This window comes from Typopeltis vanoorti, chromosome 5 (assembly GCF_054136105.1).
Source record: "Typopeltis vanoorti isolate ZY-2024b chromosome 5, IOZ_Tvanoo_1.0, whole genome shotgun sequence".
NCBI classification, from domain to species: Eukaryota; Metazoa; Arthropoda; class Arachnida; order Uropygi; family Thelyphonidae; genus Typopeltis; species Typopeltis vanoorti.
The window spans coordinates 148,944,271-148,966,666 of record NC_143553.1 but is presented as its reverse complement, the minus strand read 5'-3'; the positions used below and the strand labels follow the sequence as shown (position 1 = coordinate 148,966,666).

Genomic DNA, 22,396 nt, shown 5'->3' with positions numbered 1-22,396 from the left:
TATCCATAAAAATTGGACAAGACACCAATGGGATAATGTACTCTTTTTTTGAGTCATTTTTAGTCTTTCCTCCGATTCTAGATGACACGTGAAAGTGATGGTAGTACTACTTGCCATCATGAGAATGCTTTTGAAAGGGATAGATACGGCAGTGCTGGGGTCATAGCGTGGGGAGGCATTATGTTTAATGGATGCACAGAGCTACAAGGTGGAAAAAGGAACTATTACTAGTGAACAATACTGAAATGAAATTCTTCAACATCATGTTCGAATGTTCTGTGATGTTGTAGGCAAAGAATTCATTTTTATGGATGACAATGCCACACCACATTATATGCAAACAGTCTAGATACTTCTGGAGACAGAGGACATTAAGCAAATCAAGTGGCCAGCTTGCTCTCCAGATCTCAACCCCATAGAACACATTTGGGATGCAATAGGGAGACATTGTTGCTCAAAATTCCCCTCAGAAAATAAACAAGGCCTTGATGAAAACATTAGTTTGCATCAAGAACTGCTGACTCACTCGGTGCTAAGGGCATGGTGCAGTGTTGTGAGAGCTGCATCGCAGTTCTCACAACACTGCATTGGATATATTCCATTCTGAAATGTCTCTCTGCATAGTTTTCTGTAAGTTTCCTTAACTATGTTCTTAGAAAATATGTAACTTTTGCCAAAAATTTATTGTAATTTGTACAAAATTTATATCACATTTCTTGTGTAATATAATTTATTAGTATGCTGGCAATAAATTTATGTCCACATTTGGCTGTAGTCATGAAAATGTTTTCATATACAATTAAAAATGTAGTTCATCTTTAAGTTTTGGACACCAGTATAAGTGAATTTCCTTTCAAATAGCATCTGAGAAATTTGTTATATATCTGCTACTGTGAGAGCTGCTCACGAGTGAAGATAATATTGCCTATCAAACTTAGTGCTGGACTACTTGGAAAGTTCTTACCAGCTTCTCTAAAATCTTCACTACCACACCAGAGATACTGACAGGTCAGTAGTTAGACACATCAGTTTGTGCACCACCCTTGTACAATGGAAATATCATACATTTCTTCCATTCCTGAGCTGAGACTCAAGTTATACAAACATGTGAAAGGCCTAGCCAGTTTCGGTTGAACATTCCTTTAGCAAACATGCTGATATTTTATCTGTCCCTATTGATAAATTCTTATCCAGGTTATGCAACAGCTCTTCAATCAACCTCATATTCATGCAACTCTTTATTTAATGTAGCAGTAGCAATGTGTACCATATTACATACACCTAGTTGATATATCTTAGCAAAGTGAGCACTCATTAATTGAACAATCTCATTAGAGATGGTACTCTGACATTAGAGTACCATCTGCATTCAGTAAAGTTATTCTTCCACTTTCAATCTTTCTTTTGCTTGCATCATAATGATAAAAATTCTTTTGGATTGCTTTTAGTCTACATAGGCAATTTTTTTTCATATTCTGATTTAGCTTTCCACACAATACTCATTACTTTTCTGGCTTGAACTTTATATTTTTCATATAAATCTCTCTTATTCTTACGATATTATTTCCACAACATCTTCTTCTTATGTATCTCTAGAGCAGAAGGCAGAAACTAAAGACACATGAGAAAGTGGATCAATCAAACTAACTGCCTCTCTTCTGTATTAATGTGTGAGCAATATTGAATAGTTGGACAGATATGTGATTTGTATAGGATAAATAGCTGTTTGGAGGTAAAGCAATACCTTGAGTAAAAGAGAAATCCTAGTTTATTGGATGCCAAAAGAGGCAATGGTTATAACATGTTTATGCTAAGAGAGGCTTAAAGTCAAGGGGCAATTCCAAGAGGAGGAATCTCACCTTATCTAGACATGTGAGTGTTTGTCAAATGTAGTACTGGAAAGAACTTTTTTTTTTTTTTTTTTGTGGGAAATAAGACAGAACTAGGTTTTTCTAGCATTGAAATTGATGAAGCTATCTGAACCCCCATCAAAGAATGGTTTGGAGATCAGAATTAAGGATAGCGGAAGTTGATGCTCTGTGTAAGTTGTGGTGATTTGTGTAGTGCAAGGTTTGTCAAATGAGAAGGAGAAGCAAAGTGTACTGTCATCTGCAAAACTATGTATTTGACTGATGGTCAACTACATTAGATCACTGATATACAGAAGGGAGAGTGTGCATGAGGGAACAGATGCTTTTAGAACCTCAGCATTCATTTCAGTTAGAAGATAAGAAACAATTGATGTTTCTATCTTCTAACTGAAGATAAGAAACATCAATTTCTTATTGATGTTTCTTATCTTCACAGAAAGCTGGCAACCCAATTGCAGATTTGCCAAACTTTTCTAAGGTATTTGTCCAGTGATGTGTGGCATATATAAGCAGATACCATCCAGTTAATAAATACTGACATTTATTAGTTGGGTGCCTTCAAATAACACAGGAGTTGGGTGTTGATGGTCGCATGCATCTGTGTGTTTGTGTGTGAGAGAGAGAGAGAGAGAGATATACCATGTGGTAGTCTAAATGGTAATGATTTGTCACTCTTTTTGTGGAATAGATTGAATATAAGCTAATTTCTAGGATGTGGGGGTAGATACCAGTGGGATAAGAAACACAAAAAGGTAACACAGAACAGGAGTCAGCTGTGGAGTGCAAACCTTTGGAACAATCAGAACCTCAGAACCAAGAGACTATTTCATGTCTAACTGGAGAGATTCTTCTGATCTCTTTCTGGCAAAAGATCAAAGAGGGCAATGAGTGTTTCATCTATTAACAAAACATTCATTGGTTGGAAGACACAAAGATCAGCTACATATACATTTGAGGAAAAGTATGAGGCCAAGAGACTGGCTTTTTTTTATGTCGATGATAATGTAATAGAGCCATCTGGGTGTGATAGGGATGGGAGCAGTGTTGGACAAAATTATGACCAATTGCTTTGGCAAGAGACCAGATGGTTTGACTGCCATTTGGACATGAAAGTTCCCTGCTTTTTCCTGAGATCTGTTTCAGAGGTTTGGTATAAGTTGTAAAACAAGACAGGGTTTTGAATAAAGCCAGTTGTAGTATGCTGGATTCTTTGCTAGTACAGCCTTGGCACACCTTTCAGAGAACCAAGTTTTTTTAAATAATGGATGGTAGTTTAGAGTGGAATGAGTAATGTATGTTTCCATTACAGTAAGGATTACTTTACTTCAGTGATACATTCAAAGCATATGCTAGGGTTGGAAGAGCAAAAACAGTGGGCCAACCAAAGAAATAAGGTACACAAGTTATGAAGGTCATCCCACTTGGCAGTATTGTAATGCCAGGCAACTCATTATTTGGAGTGGCTGCATAAGGCTGCATTGCTCCATGACTAAAGAGATAAGCACTTGATGGTCTGAATTACCTAAAGGACATACAACATTAAAATTCCTGTATGGGTTGCTAGTGAAGAAGGGATCTAGGAAAGTGGTTGGAGTTATCTGGCTCTGGTAGGTATGTAAACAATTTTTGTAATATTTTGTAAATTTTTGTTGATAAAAATTTACAAAATATTTGTAAATATTTTGTAAATTTTTATGATAAAAATGTCTCAACATCTATTCCTTGAGCTGTGCAACTGGAGAAGGAAAGCGAGTTGAAGTTGTGAAAATTAAAATCTCTGAGGAAACTAACATCATTGTTAGGAAAGCTGGACTAGACAAAATCAACATTTAAAGAGAGGCAGTCAAAGAATTCAGAATGATTGGTGGCATTAGTATTAACATCATTAATATCCCCATTGAAAGTATTTCCACCTTGATGTGGTGAGGAAGCTTGCATGCTCTGAATCCAGAGATATATACCAGCAGTTGCTTAGCAATTGGCAGAGCCACCCAAGCTGGTTAGGTCTCATTTGAGTAGGAGCCAGACTAAGTGAGATCTTGGAGGTGGACAACAGAACATTCTAGTGCTGGCACAAGGCTTAAAATACAATATCACCAAAGGGCTCATATAAGGGAAAATACATTTTTAGAACTAGGAATGGAAACTGCAGTCGACATTGTCCAAAAAATCCAGAATCAACACACCCTGGATATCAAATGGAACTCTGCTCTGAAACAAGTCAAGAAAAGAAGAGAAATAAAGTCAAAAGGACTTTCAACAGAAAGATGATAGGCTGATCTATAGATCAGCCTATCATCATCTGTTGAGTTATCCAAGCTCATCAAAAAACTTTGCATTAAAGATCACCCACCAAAATCAAACCAAAGACCTATTTAGCAAAATAAGGCTGCAGAACAGAAAATTTAAAGCAAAGAAGTCAAGTATCCTTAATAGATACAAAGATAATTCAGACTCATTCTTCTAATTTTTTTAATTATTATGTAATTATTAGTATGTGATACCTCCAGGAAGTCCAAGGACTCATCAAGGGAGGGCACCTACTCTACAACTCTCTGTCTCCACCACTCAATCAACTGACTACAATGAACCACAACCATCATCATCTACACCAATGCCATCTACCACCACTAGTATTTTCACAGACAATCACAAACATCCATGCCCATGCCAGGATTTGAACTCACAGTCTTTTTGGCTGGAGAGTGGATAAGCTAACCACTCAGCCAACCAGGCCATTCACCAAAAAAAAAAAAAAAAAAAAAAAAAAAAAAAAAAAAAAAAAAAAACACTAGAGACGTCCATAAGGAACCTTGCATGTTAAAAGAAGAGGTTGAAGAAGCTCTAAAAAAATTCAGAAAAGGGAAAACCCCAGGCCATGACCAAATGATTTGGGTGTAAAATCCATTTTTATCCCAATACACAAAAAAGGAAATGTTAACGAATGCAATGTTATAGAACTATATCCTTTATCTTACATGCAAGCAAAATTCTTTTCTATATTATTAAAGAAAGACAAACAATATGTCGAACAACAACTTCATGCGAAACAGGCAGGTTTTAGAAAAGGACATGGAACCAGAGATCAAATTTCTAATCTAAGATACTTGGTTGAAAAGACTCAAGAATTTAATATTCCTTCATATATGTGCTTCATCGATTATGCTAAAGCATTTGACTTTGTTAGCTGGGAGGACCTGTGGAAAATACTAAGTAATATTGACATCCCAGAATACAGAGTTGAATGGGAAAGACTGAAATATGGCTTAAGAATTAATCGTGATGAAACAAAATACATGGCCAAGATGAAAAGGAGAATTTCAGCGACAACATTGACTTCGTGTAGGTGGATGAATTCATATACCTTGGAGCTCTAATAACCACCAAGAGTAGATGTCAACCAGAAATTAAAAGAATTACCATGGCGAGGTCAGCAATGGTGCAATTACAGAAAATATGGAAAGACAGAAACATTTCTATCACCACTAAATCAAGACTGGTCAATAGCTTTGTGTTTTCAATTTTCATTTATGGTGCTCAATCTTGGACACCCAGAAAGAAAGAGATATGGACAAGATAAACAGCTTTGACATGTGGTGCTGGAGAAGGATACTGAGAGTCTTCTGGATGGGCAAAACATCTAATGAAAGTATAATAAGTCAACTAAAAATCAAGAGGCAGCTATATGACATTCTAAATTAATCATTATCGTCATCATCATCAAATTCCTGCCATGTACCCTCAAGAGGTGTACAGGATATGATAATACCTACATGAAAAATTTACATCATTACTAACTTCCTATCTACAATTTTCCTCCAAATCAGTCTGTTACTTGTCAAGACTCCAACATTATCAGATCTTATATTTCTATCATCCAAGACACTTTGTACAGTATCAATCCACCTATATCTTGGTCTTCCTCTGGGTCGTTTTTCTGCCAACCTGGAAGAGAACACTTGTTTTGCTAATCTTTCCTCGTCCATTCTGTTTAAGTGACCATACCACCTCAGATCAGCTCTACTAATGCATTCTAGATGCTGACAATGTCAAGTTCTTTCCTAATATCCTTGTTTTTAATATGATATTGCCATTCACGCCATCTGTTCATGCCTCTAATCTTTAATTGTAAATTAAAGAATTCTCAAATATTTCAGTCACATTTCAAGACATGAAAATGACAAACTGGAAAAACTTATCATCCAGGGCAAAGTGGAGGGACAAAGAAAAAGAGGATGCCCAAGACCAAGATGGTTGGACCAGATTAAAAAGATCAAAGGACTTACTTCGGAGTTGGCCACTGCTGCAACAAAAGATAGAAAGAAATGGAGAGACATTGTGGCTAGGGTCATGAGTACTCAGACATGATGATGTCGAGCAAGAAAGTGGGATTAGGAGAGTAAAATTTGCCGTTTCTATCTGAGCAGGGGGGGGGGGGGGGATTTTCAGCCAAAGGTCAAAATGAGACAATTCTAGGTTAGATGCTCTCTGACATGGTGTGTCAGAGTGAATATATGCACAGATTCAGTACATTGAGTTTTCAGTGCTCTTGAGTCAAAATAAGTTAAGCAGTGTATAATAGGAAAAGTTGAGATGAGTAGTGCTTGTGAGGATGAAAATGTAAGTTTCTATAGTACGAGTTTTGCAGAAGTTAATAAGCTATGAAGAAATTATTAATTTTTTTAGCATTTCACACAATGAAAGTTGTCCAGAATGCAAGTACTTTGGACTTCGGCATGTTAAAGTTGAGAATAAATTTTTCAAGTATTTTTTCTGATCTTGAAAATGTATTTTTCAAGAACAGATGAATGTGAATACCTACAGATACGATTTATTGATGTCAAGAAAATCAGGATTAACATTATTCTGGAAAGAAAAAATAAAAAAAATTATTGAAAGTATTACATGTGTACAGGAAAAGATTTTTAGATATACATTTTATAATTTTATTTAGGCATGTATACTGTACACATAATTGGAATAAATGTACAGCACAATCACCCATGATGGCTATATATAATCAGTAAGTTAAAAATGTATTGAAGCTTTCAAACATTCTAATGAAAGTAAATGAAATATTTTCTATCATATTCACCATTTTTGCCTATCAGCATAATAATCTCCAATAGCATTCCAAGCATCCTCTAGCTGTCTGTCATCAATTCCACTAGCACCTCCTTTCAGCAACTGCACAACACGAAACCAGTCACCTAGGAGACTTCGAAGATCAATAGCTAAATCTCTATATGATAAATAATAGTAGTTTTGTATTATAAAGCAGAAAAAATTTGTTTGCAGTAAAATTGGAATTATAATTTTTAAATGAGCAAAATTAAGAAAATTGGATATAATTTCTTTGTTAGCTTAAATATAAAGAGCAAATAGGCTTCATTTTGGTGATATAAACATTATTTAAATTAAGGGGATATTAAATCCCACATTGTTTTAAAACCGAATAAGAAACAAGAAGATTGGAATCAGAGAGTTTCATGCCAAATATAGCCTATTTGCTCTTTATATTTAAGTAACTTAATGGTTGCACCTTTTTGACAACTCGTATAGCAGAGTATATAGGTTCTTTTCACTATACCCTTTGGTATCTATTTGGTCTAGCTACTCACTGATGATACCTCAAAAAAGGCTGAAACTGGTCTGGGTAGTGACCTCCCATCATAATGTAATAACAGCATACATTTCCTATTAAATGTGTTTTTACATTATGGAAAATACCAAGAATAGCGATCAGAACTTTACCACCTTTGCTGCGAGTTGCCCGAGATTGTACTACGTACTAGGACTACTTGCATTAGCTCACGCTAGTAATCGCCGATACTTTTATAGTTTACTATATTCGGCATGAAACTCTCTGATTCCAATCTTTGAGTTTCTTATTCGGTTTTAAAACAATGTGGGATTTAATATCCCCTTAATTTAAATAATTCTTTGTTAGCATTCACCAGTTACACAACAAGTATTTTTAAATCCATTCTCAAGTGAAGAATATTTATTCCAGAAACAGCTTTCAATGTTTTCCTGCATTAGATAATAATTCAGAGGTGATTTCCAGTATTTCACAGCACTGATTATTTATTAATATCTGCCACATTTTGTTTCTTACAACTTAGGTTTTCTGAAGGACAGGAATTACACTAAGCTAATGTCCAGCAATGTACAGCAGATATTCCAACTTCTACTGTAAATTTTTACTCTTGAGAGTAACTATTACCATTTACATTTAAACAGAATTATGGAGGGTACATATGCAATCTGCTAGCTCATTGCGTAGCCGATATGAAGAAGCTAGTTTAACAAATTTATGTGGAATAAGAGAGCAATTAGTCAAAACAGTAATCTAATAGTATAAGAGAAAGAGTTCGAACCAACTTTAACCTATGGATCTGAGAGCTGGATTAGAAATTAAAAAAAAAAAAAAAAACTAGACAACATACACTGGTGTCCAAAAGCTAAGGACAAACTATATATTTTTACTTATATATGAAAACATTTTCATGACTACAGCCAAATGTGGATTTAAATTTAGTGTCATCATACTAATATGTTATCATCATCATTATCAGCCATTGTTGATCCACTGCTGGATGAAAGCTTTTCCAAGATTACTCCAAAACTGTCTGTCCATGGCTCTCCTTTCCCATGTCACTCCTGCAAATCTGATAATATCATCAATCTATCATGATTTAGGTCGGCATCAGTGGAATCCAATCCAATACTTCTTTTGTCCATCGTTACACAAAAAAATGTGTTATAAATTTTATATAAATTAAATTGCAATATGTTTTTGCAAAGTTACAAATTTCCTAATGATGCAGTTAAGGAATTAATATACAGTGTTTACAGAAAAATATATAGAGAGAGACATTTCAGAATGGAATATGCACACCCCAAACTGCAATGCAACTCTCTCAATGCTGTACCATGCTTAGCACCAAGTGATTCAGGAGTTCTTGAAGCCTTGTTTTTTTAATGGAGGGGAATTTTGAGCAGTAATGCAGCTCCCTACTGCATCCTAAATGTGTTCTATAGAGTTGAGATCTGGGGAGAGTGCTGGCCACTTGATTTGATTAATATCTTCAATCTCCAGAAGTACCTCCACCTCTGGGGATATTTCTGGAGAATGAATAAAATGAATTCTTCATCTATAGCACCACAGAACATTCCAAAATGACATTGAAAAACTTCATTGCAATATCATTCACTAGTCATACTCCCTTTTTCCAGCACTTCTAGCTCGGTGTGTCCATTAAGCATAATGCCTCCCTGCACCATGCCACCAGGAAAGCCATATCTATCCCTTTCAAGAACATTCTTGTGATGGTAAGCAGTATCACTTTCATACCATATCAAGTGTTATCTAGAATCAGAGGAAAGACTAAAATAACTCATCTGTAAAGAGCACGTTAATCCATTGGTGTCTTGAACAATTTTTATGGATACAACACACTGAAAATGTGCTCTGCTCTATAATGAGCTGTGGATAAAGGGATACAGACTATAGGCGTACAGGTCTACTTATCGCAAACATCTTGCCATAGTTTGTCGAGATATCCATGTACCTGTGCTTCAATAGAGCCGACTTGCAAGCTGACCTGACATGGTGTGTTGATTACATTTTGCTGTTATAACCAAAAATTTGTCTTCATGTGGTAGAGCAAGGACAATCTCTTAGCAAATATCTGGAACACTTTCCATTGGTTTGAAACACTGTTCAGAACCTGGATACAATACTCTCCATTTGTTGAGAGATTGATTCCAAACTCTCTGGCAATATCAGTAATTGTGTGGCCTTCTTCAAACTTTCTAATAATTCTTCCCTGTGTGAAATCATCTAGAAGATGTCTCTGAGACATTAGAAGACATCCAAGTTTGCAACTTTATTCTTTCACGTAAAGGGCTTCCTTCAAACACAATTCACTTAACACAGTCTTTTGCTTTTTATCCTGTTGAGTGCTATCATGTGACTTCTCTATGTGTGAATCAAAAATCTGAATGTGTACCCACTTTCTACTTGAAACCATCAGTTATATAAATTGCCGCAGGCTGACTCATCTGAATTCGCAGTTGTAATTTAGAGAATTCGTGTTATTCCTTAGATTTTGGGCATCAGTGTATATAAAAGGTTGATGAAAGTTAGGGAGTGAATAAATGGCAACTTTCTATTAAAAAGGATGAATTATAAATGTATACTTGACACTGTCAGTATTCAAGAATTTGTCAACAGAGTTGATCTAAGGTAGTATGGGTGTTTGTTAAGATGACAGGAAAAGACCCAGAGAAGACCAAGATCTATATGAATTAATGGAGTCAAAAAAGTACACTAGAAGACCAAAATATAAGATCCAACAATACTGAAGTCATGATAAATAAAATTAATTTGGAGAAAAATTGCTGATGGAATATTAATAATAATATAAACTTAATCCTATAGTACCATCTCATATATACAATGGCATATGCGACTCCTCTCAAGGGCACATACCAGAAATTTGTCGATGATGTCACTACTGCTCTTCCAGAACTGAGTTATCATGTTTACTGTCCTTTTTCAAGAGAAAAAAAACACTTTAATTTCAGATAAAGAGAAGTTCTTAAGTTAAACAAGCTTTGATTTCTTTCTCTACAGCATTCACAGAGGATTACATATTATGCCATGATAAGTAATCCTCTTGAAGCATGATAACTTTTGCTATGACAGCAAAACATGAATCAAAATATAAAATGCTTTCCTATCTCAAAAGGAATGATATCTAGTGATAACTCATGCAAAAAATAAAATAAAATAAAATAAATTACAGATCAAATGTCTGACTACTACTACCACTATTAAAAACACTATACTGTATCTCAAGAGACCCTATACAATTAATAATCAACAAATTAAATAGCCTGTTAGATGAAGTGAATATCTTCACATAAAGAATAAAAAGATAAGATTAGAAACTGTTTTGTCAGTACTCCTGGGATGTTCACATTACCAAACATTCACAAAGTTAATATTCCATTGCGATAAATAATAAATTGTATCAAATGTATAACATTACAGGACTGCATGACAGAGTAGAGATAGCATCCCTGCTCTGCCCTGGTTGGCTATGGATTTGATTCCTACTTGCAGCATAAGTATTTGTGAATGTCTTTAGGTGGTATGCAAGTTACCATCATCATCATTGTTTATCACCTGATGTGAGAGTACCATCCTGTTTATGAAGGCCTGAAGTAGGTCAAAAAAAGTTTCATGTTTGATCTATACAGAAAGTTTCCATTAGAGAATCTAATCTCTAATTAGAGATTAGAGTTTCCAGATTAGGATAGATATATATATATATATATATATATATATATATATACAGCTGACCCTTGAATAACGTGGGTTTGAACTGCACGGGTCCACTTATATGCGAACTTTTTTCAATAAATATACTGGAAAAATATTTTGAGATTTGCAACAGTTTGAAAAACTTGCAGGCAAATCGCGTAGCCTAGAAATATTGAAAAAAATTAAGAGAGTTCAGTATGTCATGAATTCATAAAATATATGTAGATACTAGTCTATTTTATCATTTGCCATAAAATGTACACAGATCTATTATAAAGAGTTAAGATTTATCAAAACTTATGCACACAAACACTTACAGACTACACATGGCGCCATTCGCAGTAGAGAAAAATGTAAACAAACGTAAAGATGCAGTATTAAATCATAACTGCATAAAATTACCGTATATTCTGACGTACAAGTCGATATTGGAATTTTTTGAGTTTATTTGAGTTTTTATAGTATATTCGTCGCATAAGTTGACTCAAGAAATTTCTTTAAAAATAAAAATTATGACAGTTTTTAAGTAAAATTTTTATACAGGCATCAACCACTAGGATCATAACTGCCTTTTTAGTCCTTCTATTTTTTGTTTTAGCAAAAGATATAAAATACCTAGTTGACAAAAGAAATTTTATTTCGTATTGACCAGTTGACCGATAGTGAACTAAAGTGCAATGGCTCCTTTTAAAAGAATGAAATATGACGTGAGTTTTAAGTGCAAAGTGATTAAATTTGCAAAAGAAAATACTAACTGTGTTGCTGCACGTCAGTTTGGAGTAAATGAAAAACTAGTTTGCGATTGGAGAAAAAATGAAACTTTAATGATGAAAATGCCAAAAAATAAGTGCGCATTACAGAAAGGAATTTGTAAGTGGCCTATTCTGGAAAATAATGTTGAGGATTGGGTTCGAGAAAATCGCCAAAATGGGCTCGTTATAATGAGAAATAATATTTGTTTATTTGCTTTGAAGTGGGGTAAAGCAAATAAAAAGGACAGCGAAAACTTCAATGCTACAGTGAGTTGGTGTAACCAGTTTATGGAAAGGAAAAATTTAGTGCTTCGACTAAAAACGTAAATCACACAGAAGCTGCCAAAGGATTTGGATGATAAGTTATTAAGTTTTCAAAGATTTATAATTGCTAAAAGAAAGCAAAAAAATTATTTAGTGTCTCAAATCGGAAATATGGATTAAACTCCAGTTATGTTTGACATGATCGGAAATAGAACAGTAGAATTGAAAGGAAGTAAAACTAGTTCTTTAAAAACAACTGGACATGAAAAAAGACTTTTCAGAGTTGCACTTGCTTGTATGGCTAAATTAAAACCTATGATAATTTTTAAAAGAAAAACAATGCCAAAGATCAAAATTCCAAGAAACGTTTTTGTCCATATTCATGAGACTGGTTGGATGGACGAAGCAGGAGTTAAGCTGTGGATAAAAAATATTTGGAATACACGACAAGGTGCATTAAAAAATCCAAACAGTCTTTTAGTGTGGGACATGTTCAAATCCCATTTAACGGAGAGCACAAAATCTTTATTAAGAGAGAATAATACCAATATGGCAGTGATTCCAAGTGGGTTAACTTCACTAGTGCAACCGTTGGATGTTTGTATAAACAAGCCATTTAAAGACAGTTTACGAAAACAGTGGAATGCATGGATGCAAGAAGGAGAGAAAAGTTACACAAAAGGAGGACAAATGTGACATGCGTCTTTGGTAACTATGTGTGAATGGGTAGCGAAAGCATGGGATGAAATAAAACCAGATACAGTAATAAAATCTTTTAAAAAATGTGCTATATCTAACAAATTAGATGGCTCGGAAGATGATTTTGTTTACAATGATGACGAAATGATGCTAAATCTGATGGAGAAAACGAATACAATTTATATGACGATATACTGGAAGAAATTACAGAACCAGAGTACAATGAACTTTTCATACATTCAGACAGTGAAAATTAAATTTTAATTATGTAGTTACCTACCTATTTTCTTTTGTAAATAAATAATTATATAACATGTAAATAATTTTCTCTGTAAATAAATTTGATATAAGTTAAAATATTTTTACTTATTTACTCTTTTTGTATATTGCTAATAAATTTAACAGAGTATGATACTTACTAGTTTTTTCTTGGAAAGCAATCAATTTTTGACCCGGCATATAAGTTGACCTAAAAAATTTAGTACTTTTTTTCAATGCTGAAAAGTCAACTTATACGCCGGAATATACGGTAATTGTTATTAATATTAATTATTTAAATATATTTAATTAATTAATCAGAATAAAATAAAAATTTTATAACAATTCATTCATTAGTGTACAGGCTAGGCTACCATGAAGTAATCGGATTGATTACACTAAGCTACCAGAAAGTAATCATATTGCTGCTTCTTTGTTATCAATGCATGAATTGTTATATCTGTAAATAAATATGAATTTCTTTTTCGCATTATCTTTTCATGTGTAGTGTTAGTAATACATATATCTACAGTGTTTTGTATTCATATAAGACAATAATGATGTAGGTATTAACAGACGATTAATTTTGTAAGCAGACGTTGTAAACTTATGGTATCGATAAATACAGTATGGTACTGTAAATGTATTTTCTCTTCCTAGTGATTTTCTTTTCTCTAGCTTACTTTATTGTGAGAATACAGTATATAACACATATAACATGCAAAATATGTGTTAACTGACTGTTAATGTTATTGGTAAGGCTTCCGGTCAACAATAGGCTATCAGTAGTTAAGTTTTTGGGTAGTCAAAAGTTATACGTAGATTTTCGAACAACGCAGGGGATCAGTGTCCCTAACCCCCCACACTGATCAAAGGTTCACTGTGTGTGTGTGTGTGTGTGTGTGTGTGTGTGTGTTTTAAACACATTAAATGACTATAAGCCAAGAGATAAAAATAGAAACACTATTATATTTTAAATAAACAACAGAACTAGTTTCGTCTTCTTAAGACTTCATCGAGTGCATAACATGAGAGAAATACAAACAAACATTGCAAGAAAAAAAAAAAAATCTATGCATTAAGATGCTAACATATTAAAAGTTGAAGGCATTCTGTGCATCTTTTCATTGTTGGGCGTGCGCATGCATTCAAGGTCTCATGAATGCCAAAGTTGGATAACACAATGAGAGTCTGAGAGATTATAGCTTAGGTTAGTATTGAGATGTATTGGATTGAGGACGATTTCTTTAGATTCTACAATTTTTCTCTCCAGTTCATCATAGCATCAAAAGATATTTTCCAATTTGTCCCACATAACTGGATGAATGATAGAGTTAGATGTAGATGTAAGTTACAGAAAGTTTTTTATCTTGGGTATACTAGATGTTAAAGATACCAAGCAAATTTTTTAAACTTGGTTTTAATCCTTTTTCCCAAGCAAGCAGGTAAGTCAAGTTTGCACCTGAAGTATTTTCAGATCTGAGGCAACTCATGGTAAAGGTGGAGTAAGTTCTGATCACTTTCCTTAGTATCTCCAATAATGCAAAGCACATCTCCTTGCAGACATGTATGATGCTATGCATTAAGGGAATGGCCACTACCCAGACCGGTTTCGACCTTTATTGAGGTCTCGTCAGTGGGAGCCAGACCCTGAGATGCCAAGATTGAAGTAATGCAGAACTTATAAATTTTACCTATACAAATTGCCACAAGGTGCTTTGACCTTATTAAATAAAAATCTCAGGATGAGAGAAAGATGTACAAAGTTTTTTTACCTTGGATATACTATATGTTAAAGGTACCAAGCATCTTTCTACATTTTTGTCATTAGTGCCAGAAAAATTGAGGATGTGGTTCAACAGAGTGCTTGCTCTAGTTTTGCCATATGTGACATCTCTTTTATCTTCTTCTAGATGTAATTCGATGGATTTTTCAGTCTGGCAAAAATAAGGCATGCTGCAGTTGCATCAAATACAGTAAACACTGCAATATTTCAAGTTATCTTTTTGCTTCGGCATACTGAGCAAGGAATGGAGCTTAAGTAAAGGAGTGAAAGAAGTCCAGATGTTATATTTTTTGAGAAGTTTAGCTAATTTAGGCAAAGCAGAACTGATATATGGTAGGAATATGTAGCCTTTTTCATTATTTCTATCTTCAATATGTTGAAGAGGTGGATTAAATAGTAGCTTATTAAATGTTTGTTTTGAATAACCATTTTGCTGAAAGGTTATAAGAAGAAATTGAAGTTCTTTCTTGATATCCTCTTCTTCACAGAGGAGGGAGTAATCACGTTTAGTTTTTCAGGTAGATAGTGATGGGACTGTGCATTGAGATATCTATTGATGTGAGGGGGTTTTCTGTAAATGGAGATATTCAATTTCTCAGATACACGAGTGAGTTTGAAATCTAGTAATGGGAGAGAGCCATTAATCTCTAATTCTGCAGTAAATTGATTTGGGTGTTTACTGTTGAGATGGTCTAGGAAATTCTTTAAAGAATCAGGTCCATGATTCCAGATTAGGAAGATATCATTTATATATCTTTTTCACAACCTAGGTTTCAATGGGAATGAAGAGATAGCTTTTTTCCCTCAAAAGATTCTAAATATAAATTTGCCAGTATGGGATATGAAGGATTGCCCATGGCTAAACCAAAGATCTGTTTGTAATTCCAAACAGATCTTTGGTTTAGCCATGTTAATTGTGTTAATTCAGGTTATTTCCAGTTATTTACAAACAGAAGTTTGGTTTAGCCATGGGCAATCCATTATCTCCCATACTGGTGAATTTATATTTAGAATTTTTTAGTTTCATTAGCAGTATGAGCAGGTGCATTATACTGCAAAAGCAATATGCCTCCATTCAGTTTATAATGGCATTTTTCCTTCAGTATCTCCTTCAATTCCTTCAGAGTTGTTGACTAAACTGCTACTGTAACAGTTTCACCTTTTTGAGGTACTTGGTAAGGATACATAATAAATAACGAAATAAATAAAAAACTCTACGTGAGTTTTTTCCATTATTTATTGTGTACCAATATGTCTACTCGCGGTTAACCTCTTTTAAAACTTACTTGGTAAGGATTACACCACCTATATGGTGTAATCTGGCCTGGTTAGCCGAGTGGTTAGTGTATTCGCCATCCAGACAAAAGGCTGCGGGTTCGAGTCCTGCCGTGGGCATGAATATTTGTGATTGCCTGGAAATACTAGTGGTGGTGGGCATTAGATGGCATTGGTGTAGTTGTAGTTGGTGGATTGAGTGGTGGAGACAGAGAGTTGTAGTATAGGTGCCCTCCCTTGATGAGTCTTTGGACTTCCTGGAGGTGTCACATAATAATAATCATCATCATCATCAAATTCCTGACATGTATCCTCAAGGGGTGTAGAGGATATGATAGTACTACATGAAAAATTTATGTCACTACTAACTTCCTATCTACAATTTTCCTCCAAATCAGTCTGTTACTTGTCAAGACTCCAACATTATCAGATCTTATATTTCTATAGTCCAAGGCACTTTGTACAGTATCAATCCACCTATACATTGGTCTTCCTCTGGGTCGTTTTTCTACCAACCTGGAAGAGAACACTTGTTTTGCTAATTTTTCCTTGCCCATTCTTTAAGTGACCATACCACCTGAGATTAGCTCTACTAACACATTCTTGGATGCTGACAATGTCAAGTTCTTTCCTAATATCCTCGTTTTTAATATGATACTGCCATTGATGCCATCTGTTCACGCCTATAATCTTTCTCAGGACTCTCATATCTGCGGTCTCTAGTCTTTGGTCAAGTGTTTTACTTCTGACCCAGCTCTCAGATCCATAAGTTAAAACTGGTTTGAACACTGTCTTGTATACAGCTAATTTAGTGTTCTGACTAATTTCTCCCTTATTCCATATGAATTTATTCAATTGACTGCCTACCATACCAGCTTTGTTGATTCTGTTGTCTATTTCCATATTTAATTTACCATCTTCACTAAAAATCGTGCCTAAGTAGCTGAAATATTTTACTTGTTCCACAGGTTCCCCGTTCACAACACAGTTAACATTTTCAACAATTCTACCTATTTTCATTGTCTTTGTCTTTTTAATGTTGACTTTCATATCATATCTATTACAACAGTTATTTCACTTTAGTCAGGGAATCTTGCAGACTTGTAGCAGATTTATTTAGAGGTATAACATTGTCCGCATAAAGTAAAGAGCTGACATTAACATCTCCAATTCTGATATCCTGTTTAATACCACTTTCCTTCATAATGTGATCCATATAGATAATGAATAACAGAGGGGATAATGTACATCCTTGTCTTTCACCAGATTTAACATTAAACCATCTTCCTGTATTTCTTTCAATTCTAACTACTGACTTACAACTCAAATAAAGACTAATGCTCGCATAATGCCCCATTGACACCATATAACTGTAGCGTATTGAATAGCTTCTCTCTTGGCACCTTGTCACATGCCTTTTCCAGATCGACAAAACTTAAATACAGATCTTTGTTATATTCCCATGCTTTCTCAACTATTTGTCGTAAAGTGAAGATCTGATCCTGACAGCCTCTATTTTACCTGAATCCAGCTTGTTCTTCACCAAGTTTTTCTTCCACAATTCTTCTCAACCATTTCTCAAGTATACTTGCATAGATCTTGCCAGGAACACTCAGTAGGGAAATACCTCTGTAATTCAGACATTCAGTTTTATTTCCCTTTTTATATATTGGTACTATTGGAGCTCTACTCCAATCATCTGGAATTCGTCCCTCTGTCCAGGCTTTCTGAACTATGCAGTGCAGCCACTGTAAGATATACCACCATATTTCAGCATTTCTGGTCGAATATCATCTACTCCTGCTGCCTTTCGACATTTCAAGCCTTTGATGAATTTTTATACTTCAAGTATGGATATATATTCCTGACTGCATGCCTGTTGTCTACCACTATCACTGCTCGTTTCATTTAGCAATTTTTCAAAGTAATTACTCCATATTGAAAGTTTATTTTTCACTTGGTTAGAGTATAATAAATTTAGTTTAATCTTTTATCCAAGTGTGAGCAAACAAAGTTTGCGCATGAAAGTATCTTCAGGACTGGGGTAAGGTGGTACAACACAGGGGGACACTCCTTGCAAAGGTGGAGCAAGCTACCAACACTCCTATCTCAGTATCTCCCATAATGCAAAACACAAGTATAACATTTGTATTTATTGCTTAGAAAGATCTCACCAGTTTTTGTCTTTTTTGTTTCAGTCACCCTTATTATGTCGATCTGGTACTTATCTAATTCTTCAGCTAGCTCCATTTCTTTGCAATTCAGGCTTCTTATGTTGACAGTACTGATCTTTAACTCTGGTGATGTTGAGTTGGGGTGTGATTTCAGATTTGTTCCAGTAGCTGACTTTTCGCTGTACGCCTTGGTTCACTGGCGAAAACAACGGAAGCATTGTTTAACCGGGCGATGCCCCAGCCGGCATGAAATTTTGTCATGTTGTATACCATCATTTTCTATATTGGTTTAAGCCAGTAAGGATACAATTTGGTCAGCTAAATCCCAAATTGCCAGCCCATCCTTGTTCGTTCAGTATCCAGGTAGATACCCAACGGGGTGCACCACGAGAAGGTGAGGATTGGACATTAGGTCAGAAGCCCTAGTCGGTTCTCCGCATTCCTTTAAAGGCTCTGTGGAGATCTCCTCTCAGTTATATAGCTTTGACCCTTAGGCATCCCTAATAATAATAATAATAATAATATCCCAAAAGACAATGGCAAGAACTTTGCCTGCTGACTTTTGGGTTTGGAACTTCTTTGTCCATGGAGAACCTTTGTGTCCCCACTCCATTGACTGTTGTTTCATCTCTGGGTCACAGTGATGAAGTCATGTTTCATCAACAGTCACAATACAAGCCAAAAAATTTGCACCTGATTTCTCAAAATGACCCAAAATCCTTTGAGATGGCAACACACATTCTCTTTTGATCAGCATTTCAAACATTTGATGAATCCAATTCACTGAAAGCTTCTGCATGTCCCAGGTATATACCAAATCATCCAAGCCTCCATAGGATGCACAATCCCAATAAGAAAATAAGAACACAAAAGACACATTAAATTCCTCTATAGCACAATTGGAAGAATGACTATATGCTGTGTCCTTTGATTGGAAAAGGCCTAAGTTCGATTCTCGTCATGACAGAAGAAATCTTCATATGTTTTTTTTTTTCAATTGAAGGTGGGTTGGCAGATCTCATATGGAGGTAGCAAAGATTTTTCTCCTGGAAACTCGGGTTTTTCATTCTGTATACAGACAAATCAGCCTTTAGAACATATGCAATTTGCAGACAAAAAATACTAGTGGTGGTGAGCAGTAGATGGTGTTGGTATAGATGATGGAGATGAAAAGTTGCAGAATAAGTACCCTCCCTCAATGAGTCTTCGGACTCCTCGGAAGTGTCACAAAATAATAATAATAATAACAATGTACCTCTTGTTCTAAATAATAAATAAATAACATCTTGTTCTAACCCCACCTCAATAATAATAATTCCCTAGGTATGGATACTTGTGCCTTTCTTATCATGCATTTCAAATGTGCTGCTGAACTGACTGGAAAGGTATCAAATCCTAATATTGTAACCAAAACTTGGTATGAAAGAAAATTCAAAGAAACCTATGAGATGCTAATCTCTCATCCTAAGAATGATTACTTAAACGTCACAAGGATTTGGAAGGCCCATTTGCAATCCATGCAATATCTAGGGAAAAGGATAATAGGATAACGAAAAATTTCCAAACACAAAAAACAAAGAAGAAGAAAAATATAGATCAATATTTAATGAGTGATCCACAGACAATAAATAGAACTTAAAAACAACAGGACAGTAAACCACAAACAGCAGTGACTGATGTAGTTCCTTATAAAAATTATGGAAACAACTATCATATTAGAGTAAAACTTCAGTTTAATATAAACCAAAATAATCACTCCAAAATAAACCAAAATAATCACTGCTCTAGTTCCTCTTATTTATATATTTAATTATTACTTTTATTTCAATTTTACCTTTTCTCTTTTAATTTTTCCTTTGCCAGAGGTTAGTCAAGGCTCTGATCATATGCTGACCAGAGCAGTAATGCTATAACTTATTACAGTGTATCTTAATATAGCTTGTGTCCCAGTGTGTGTATGTACACACACACACACACACACACACACACACACACACACACACACACACACACACACACACACGTATGTATTTCTAATAATGACCTTGATATATAGGTTGAAATGTTGAGTGTTATTTTAATTTAAAATAAGTGTTCTAACATTGAAGTTTGTCTCCATAAATCAACAAAATGAATGGATGTACACCTTGAATCACATCATAAATTTGATTCTTTCTGCTCACCAACCACTCACCATGCAAAGAATCTCTTCTACACTACTCTGCTCCTAATCTCCTTATACAGTTTCCAGGGATGGTCTCTTGTTCTACTCACCTCTCCCATTTCACCTCTTGTTCTACTCATCTACTCACCTCACCTCTCCCATCTCATCTACAAAACATTTCTTCCATGTTAACCTGATAACAACCTCTGACTAACATTTATGTCTCAATCATATTCTCCCCTTCTCCTATTCACGAGGCTTTGCAATTTAAATTCTTTTAATCTGTCTTCATACTCCACATTCCAAAGACCACTTACTACCTTTGTGAACTTACTCTGGTCCCTTTCTAACATATCCTCATCACTATGAAAACCCAGTGACCAAATCTACAGAATAAGTCACATGAGGCCTGATCAAGGCCTTATACAATGATGTAAGTCTGATATCAAGCTTATTTATTTTCTCATATAGCTACTGCTCACTCACAATTAAGCCATTATCTCCTATGTTCCCTTCATAATCTCTGACAAGGACCTGAATTTCAGGTCCCTGTCCATCACCACCACCACCCCCAGATCTCTCATATCCTCTATCTTGTTTAAAGTTTTCCTCCAACTGTATACTCTACATCCTAAAGCAAGCCATAACCACAGCAGAACCTAAAAGAATTTCAATACGAGTTTTCGGTACCATTTCACACTTCTTTGAAGACAAGAAGCATAGGCTTTTACCTGATCGGATAGATCAATAAAACTTTTGCTTTTGTTATAGTCCATAATAGCTTCCGGCTTTTGCACTTCATTACCATTTCTTGATGTAAGGGATTTCATTTTGTTTGTGTGTTTTGTTGATAAGCACTTCACGTTTATCGCATCATTTTATTACCACCACCCCTGTGTCACTTTCTTTACCAATTATTTCACCCTTTTTCAATTTCTTCTGGGTAACATCCTGTGGAATTCCCTTTCGATTTTTTCTCAAAGTGCCTACAAGGTGTGTTTCTCTATTCAAAAGTTTGTGCACTAATTCAATACTGGTATAATAATTATCTACTACTTACTGATTTGGAGGAAAATTGTAGATAGGAAGTTAGTAATGATGTAATTTTTTTTATGTAGTACTATCATATCCTGTACACCCCTTGAGGGTACATGGCAGGAATTTGATGATGATGATGATGATAATTATCTACAAATATTGTGCATGCATGGTCAAGTAGATTCTCACAAAGTCCCATAACAATTGAAGTTGGAACACTATTAGTAGTATTGGTCTTTTCTGCGCTGCAGTATATCTTGAAATCATATATATATATATATATATCCATCTTCAATGCACAATTTGAATAGTTTTATGCCAAATTTGTGTCGTTTATTCTTGATGTACTGACGAAAGGCAAGACGACCTCGGAAAGGAACTAAAGATTCATCAACGCAAATATTACTCGAAGACATCATTATTTTCTGGAAATTTTTTCTTATATGATTTATGAGAGGTGTAATTTTATAAAGTCTTTCAGAAGTTTTTCCACCCTCGTTGTCTGTGAAGTGCCAGTTACTGAGAAGAAGATCAAACCGATTCCTTGACATAACTTGTTTGATTTCTGTAGAATAGAGGATGTTATTCGACCAATAACACTCTAATTTTGGCATCTGCAGTAAACTGAACCTAATTTGCAGACCCAAAAATATCTTCATTTCATTGGGATTTATGTTTTTCCACATCTGTTAGTTTCTTTCACCATTAGGTCCAGCAGTCCTTCATCAACCAACATAAAAAAGAAGTCTACAGGCTGTTTATCGTGCATTTCTTCAATAAC

At 34.9% G+C, this 22,396-nt stretch overlaps 1 protein-coding gene across 1 annotated transcript in view; it reads right to left on the bottom strand.

The window, feature by feature from the left end:
* Window positions 1–22,396, bottom strand: part of Oseg4 (intraflagellar transport protein Oseg4) — a 377,419-nt gene that overhangs the window by 108,979 nt on the left and 246,044 nt on the right. Inside the window, exon 24 of the mRNA XM_090392828.1 lies at window positions 6,967–7,113. Within this exon, the coding sequence (XP_090248954.1) occupies window positions 6,967–7,113 (147 nt within the window). The remainder of the gene's footprint in view (window positions 1–6,966; window positions 7,114–22,396) is intronic.